General features: G+C 45.6%; 1 protein-coding gene across 1 annotated transcript; it reads left to right on the top strand.

The window, feature by feature from the left end:
* Window positions 1–844: 844 nt before the first annotated feature.
* Window positions 845–3,711, top strand: igfbp1a (insulin-like growth factor binding protein 1a). The gene is made up of 4 exons (XM_058639401.1): window positions 845–1,375; window positions 1,497–1,666; window positions 1,982–2,110; window positions 2,428–3,711. Exons 1-4 carry the CDS (start codon window positions 994–996, stop codon window positions 2,536–2,538), a joined length of 792 nt encoding a protein of 263 aa, XP_058495384.1. The 5' UTR covers window positions 845–993; the 3' UTR covers window positions 2,539–3,711.
* The last annotated feature ends 2,129 nt before the right edge of the window (window positions 3,712–5,840 follow it).

The raw sequence follows: 5,840 nt of genomic DNA, 5'->3' as shown, positions 1-5,840 counted from the left end.
AATGCCCTGCAGCAGCGAGCCGTGATAACGTGGGACCCCGAGAGTCCCCACAGACAGAGGGAACGTGTCTGCGGCCATGTCAGCACTGCAGCCCCCATTCAGAGGCCTGCGCTATTATTGTCCCACGCAGGAAAATGGTAATTACAGCGGGACATCTCGTGCGCCGCGGCTCCAGTGCGCGCGGATGGAGACGGAGACACACACACACAGAGTGAGAGAGAGGGGGGGGGGGGTCCATGTGCATTCCACTGCACATCTCATTCCACTGACTCACCACCCGAACCCTCATTTAGCGGTTTGTAAGTGCAGGACTCATCATTCCTCCGCGATGCATCAATGCGTGGCTCCCACAGGGCCCGCGTGGTTCGCCCCCCACGCCCCCAAAAAAAATTAAAATAAAATAAAAAAAATAGTTTAAGAAGTTCTGGTGAGGGGCAATTAATGAAAGTTTGCGAGATCACAGAGACACAGGAGGAGGAGCTTGTTTGATTAAAGAGGAGAAAATGAGCTCAACCTGCACCGTGTGTGTGTGTGTGTGTGTGTGAGTGACGAGGGGGGGAAGTGTTTGGTGTAGCACCCGGGTGAGAAACGAGGGGTTGGGGGGTGGTTGGGGGGTCCCTTGGTTGCAACTTCAAACGCCGGTGTCGTCATTTTCCGGCGATACGTGCAGAGCACTGCCTGTTCCAAAACAAACACCGCCGCGCTCGTTGTACTCAAATGAGCCGAGTGACCACAGCCAATCACAGCGCGTGGTCTCATTACACCTTCTTTTCAGAAATCATTCATAACGTCCATGCGTCAAACTCTCACTGAGGAGCCGGCTATAAATACGGCTGCGCGCGAGCCACAGTTCAGACATTTCCCCAAAAATCCAAGAGAGGACACAGCAGCGCGAGAACCGTGGGAGAAACCGGCGTTTGATTTTCCCAACATCCTCTCCTTGAATCCTGCTCCACATATTTTGATCTTCTCCATTTCTATATTTATCTCACTATGTTGGGCGGATTATGTTTGGCGCGTGCCGCGGCAGCAGTGGCGGTGCTGTGCGCCGTGCTGCCCACAGGGACGCTGGGTTCCCCGGTGGTGGCGCCAGAGCCGATTCGATGCGCGCCGTGCACCCCGGAGAAGCTGAGCCAGTGTCCGGCGGTGGCGCCCGGGTGCGCCGAGGTGATGCGGGAGCCCGGCTGTGGATGCTGCCCCGCCTGCGCCCTGAAGACCGGCGAGCTGTGCGGGATGTACACGGCGCCGTGCGGCTCCGGACTGAGGTGCACCCCGAGACCCGGCGACCCGCGGCCGCTGCACTCCCTCACCCGAGGACAAGCCGTGTGCACGCAGAGCACCGAGCCCGAGGCGAGCCCCGAGCCCCAGACGCAAGGTGAGTGAGGCCCACATTTATCCATGTGTTCCACCACCTCCACATGCCTGGTGTCACCTGTCACCTTCAGTCACCTCTGCCTCAGCTGTCATCCAACACTGTCCTTCCTTCCGTCCTCCAGATCAGGAAGAGCCAGAGGCCGAGATGGACAACGCTGCCATCGTCTCTGACCCCGGCTCCAACCACTACCTCCCCGGCCACACGAAGCCCTACGACCCGAGAGCCGCTGCTGACGCTCAGGAGAGCATGAAAGCCAAACTCGTCTGTATCCGCAAGAAGCTGGTGGAGCAGGTGAGACGCGGACTCAGCACTCACTCACTCACTCAGCGACCAAATCCATGTGCGCAAAATATGTTGTAAAAAGTTTGGATGGAGAGAGAGGGGGAGGCACCAGTGTGCGCCGCAAGGGGGAGCTCGTGTGCTGTTTAAATCCATACAGGGGGAGAAGACAGTGACAGAGATGCTTGTCATTACAAGTTTTATAAGCAGTTTGATGTCAGAGCACTTGTTTGCTGACAATAAAGCCACGTTGTTATTATTTTGTATGCTGCAGAGCAGATGTTAACCCTTTCCTTTCCTTCCTTCCTTCCTTCCTTCCTTGTGCAGGCTCCTTGTCACATTGAGCTGCAGAGAGCGCTGGAGAAAATCGCCAAATCCCATCAGAAACTGGGCGACAAGTTAACCAGATTCTACCTCCCAAACTGTGACAAACACGGGCTCTACAAACCCAAACAGGTTAGTGTCCTCACAGTCACTGAATACTTGACCAACAGGTGAAAAACAGACAAAAAACACCCACTTTTTAAATTCTATATCCATGTTTATGACAGTAAAGACAGAAAAGTTCAAAGACAAACAGTGAAAACATTGTCAGTATTCACTCAGTGTGAAAGCAGGTGTGTGTGGAGCTGAGATTATGTCAACCACAGCGTGTGTTTAGTGTGAGTGAGTGAGACGTCAGTCAGTCAGTGTTCAGCATGACCGTACACGTGTGTGTGTGTGTGAGTGAGTGAGTGAGTGAAAATGAAACTGTTGTTTTCTCACCTCCGCAGTGCGAGTCGTCTCTGGACGGACAGAGAGGTCGATGCTGGTGCGTGAACTCCTGGAACGGCAAGAGGATTTTGGGGTCGACTGACCTGCCCGCAGACGCCGAGTGTCCTTGAAGGAGTTGACCACTGATGCAGGGAGGAGGAGGAGGAGGAGGAGGAGGAGGAGGAGGAAGAGGAGCAGAAACAAGCCACTGATTTTTCCTTTTTCATAGTTGTTTATTTATTTTTTATCTCGTCCATGGTGGTGTTTAATTCAGGTACACTGTCATTTGGGAACTGTGGGTCCCCGTTCTCTTCAGACACCCGTCCCAAAGAGAAAAAGTACATACATATACATATATATCTGTGTATAAACAAATATATATGTATGTGTATATATATATTTATATATATATGTATATGTTTCTTCTAAAAAGGAGATTTTAAAGTTGCATTTACTCTTCAGCCTTATTTATTTCAATGCTACTACATTTCATTTTTGTTATCGTTTGTAATTATTTGGTGCATATTTATATAAATGTGTTGTTATTATTATTATTATAATAATATTTTTTATGGTTGTTTTTTCTGTATAAAGTGTACATATGTATCTTGGCCCTGAGGAAAACTCCACTGCTGATTTGAGCTCGCTCTAAACCTTAAAGGAGTTGTCGACGTTTGGTTCGTGTGAAACTGAACAAAGAAAGAAAACAAGAGAAGGAAAAAGCACTGAGTGACCAAATGTCATTTAGAAGAATTTTCTAAATGACTCATTTTCATATTGTTGTCATTGTTTTGTCGCCTTTTTGTTTTAGAACATTTCCGATGTCACACACTCTTTTGTCCACGAATGCAAAACTCAGTCAGGAAACAGTCTCAGAATACATTTCCCATAATTCCATGGGACTACAGATAGCGTGACAGGAGGTGCCTCCCAGCGCTGCATCTCACACGGGTATTTCTACATTTCTTACCTACCTCCGATTGTTGTGTGTGTGTGTGTGTTGTCTTGCCGTGGTTGTGTTTAACTTTACATGTCGTGGTTCTTCTTCTCGCTGACCAAGAACTCACACGACCACAAAGAGCGCGTCGCCCTCGGTGAGCGGCGGCGCGCTCCGCTCTGTATCCACATGCTGCTGTTTTGGCGGGAAAGAGAGAATTTTATTGTTTGTTTGAATGTGAGTCGGCGCCAAAGTGATGAACTGCTCACTCACACGTGTATATGTACACTTTTTTTTTGTAATTTGAGATGTAAAAGAAGAAGAAGAAGAGAGAAAGGTGATATATTTAATAAAAACGTTAACCTCAGCCGTGTGCTCTCGTGGTTTCATTTTTGTGCACAAACCCTTCCCACTTCCATCGGGTCGCGATTGTGAAAGTCCCCGCACCACACCTCTCTATTTGCAGCGTGTTTGTGCGCAGTGTTATCACGGTGACCCAAAGTGGACGTCCTCGTCTAAGTTTGGCTCAGTTCTGCCCCGCGCTGCCTTTTGACCCGCTCTCTGTTTGCCTTTGGGTCGGGCACAGGAATTCACCGCTGCCAGCCTGCCTGGCACCACCACATTTATTTTTATTCTTCACATATTGAACCTGCACTTTGTCCCCACCGTTGACACATTCCGAGACTGAGGGGAGCCTGATTGGAGTTCAAGGACTTCAACAGGAGCAAATGTTGTGTGTGTTTTGAAAGAAGTCTGCAGATGAATTATGAGCGGCTGATGACAAACACCAGCGGTTAATGACAAAACCTCAGACACGGCATCCTGGGATGTGTTCACTGTTTGTTTGGTTTTTTTATTATTATTTTTATTTAAAAAAAAAGACATTAAATACAAATTATATTCAGAATCAAAGTCATTTCCATCCTCTGTGTGATTTCGAGTGAAGTATCGTGAGTTAAAAATACCTCTCTGAAGGAGGAACAAAGAGAAATGAAAAACACATTTAGCTTCTTAATATGACCAAAAAAAAACAAGAGAGAAAAGAGTAATAAAATAAAAAGTGACAACAGGAGAGTGACGCTGACTCTGAGGCGGGATGGCTGGGTGTGCATGGAGAGGAACAGACACAGAGCGTCTCTCTGTTATCAGTTAACGACAATGACGTCTCCAGATGCTGCAGTGTCTATGCCAGACCTGTGTGGGGCGCTGTCCCGCTGCCACAGAAATACACGCTGTGTACAAACTCCAAACACAGGAGCGAGCTTCTCACTCTGAGGAGTTGTTTTCCATTTCGGTGTGGATGAGAAGCCGATTTCATACAAAGCTAATTTTGGGGGTGAGACGTTCACTGACCTGTAGCAGCCGTGAACTGAGGCCCCGCCTTTCACACCTGGCATTAAATTTGCTGTGATCGGATCACGATCGGATCGTGCCGCCTCAGAGACGCACGGCCACAAAACTGCAAAGTCTCCTCTGCTTTGGTCGGTTTTTCCGTTTGTCGAAGGCGACTTCTTCCCCTGCGTCAGAACCCAAAGACGAGTCCGAACAATAACGACGAGCAACGAGAGAAGAAAATCCGTGATCGGATAGCAATCGGATCTTGATGTGGACGCTGGAGACGTGCGTCAATTAGCGACTAACGATTGATCTGTCGATTATTGTCAAGATTAATCGAGTCATCGTTTGGTTCATAAAATGTTAATCAATGTTTAAATGATTTCTTTATTTTATGGAGCAAAGAAACCAGAACATCAGTAAACTTGTTAGAATTCCAAAACCGATTCATTTAGTCATCGATTAATAATCGATTCATTGTTTCAGCCCTAATTGTAATACCAGGTGGTGAAGCGCTATCTGATCACAGGAAACTCGCTCTAACGCCAGGTGTGAAGCTGACACAGTTGTTTTCTTTTAAATACCCAACATTAAAAAAAAGGGGTCGCAAAACAACAAAAGGTTAATTTAAAAAAATATAACATTCATTAGTGATTATATTCCCAAAAAAATAATGAAATACACTGAATCATAATAATAATAACAATAACAATAATAATAATAATAATAATAATAATAATAATAGACTTTGCTGTGCAATCGGTGAAAAGTCACTAAATTGTTCATAAGAAAAAAAAACCTAGTTTCGGATCAGCTTATAATTCTTTCTTAGATAAATATTTTTTTATTTTTAAGTACTGTACATGATGTCTCATCAGAGACGTGGAGCTGGCCAGGAAAAAACATGACAAATCATCATCATAATAATAATAGTATACATATATATATATATATATATATACATATACATATATATATACATATACATATATATATATATATATATATATATATATATATATATATATATATATATATATATATATATATATATGAAGACACACTTACAAATATCAGGGAGGGAATAGCTTAAACATATTTGTATGTATGTTCCTCCCCGTACATCAAGTCTTTGAATAGATGTGATGTAGCACCAACAGG

Source organism: Solea solea, chromosome 9, assembly GCF_958295425.1.
Source record: "Solea solea chromosome 9, fSolSol10.1, whole genome shotgun sequence".
Classification (NCBI taxonomy): Eukaryota; Metazoa; Chordata; class Actinopteri; order Pleuronectiformes; family Soleidae; genus Solea; species Solea solea.
The sequence above is the reverse complement of the archived record's forward strand: the minus strand, read 5'-3'. Positions and strand labels throughout refer to the sequence as shown.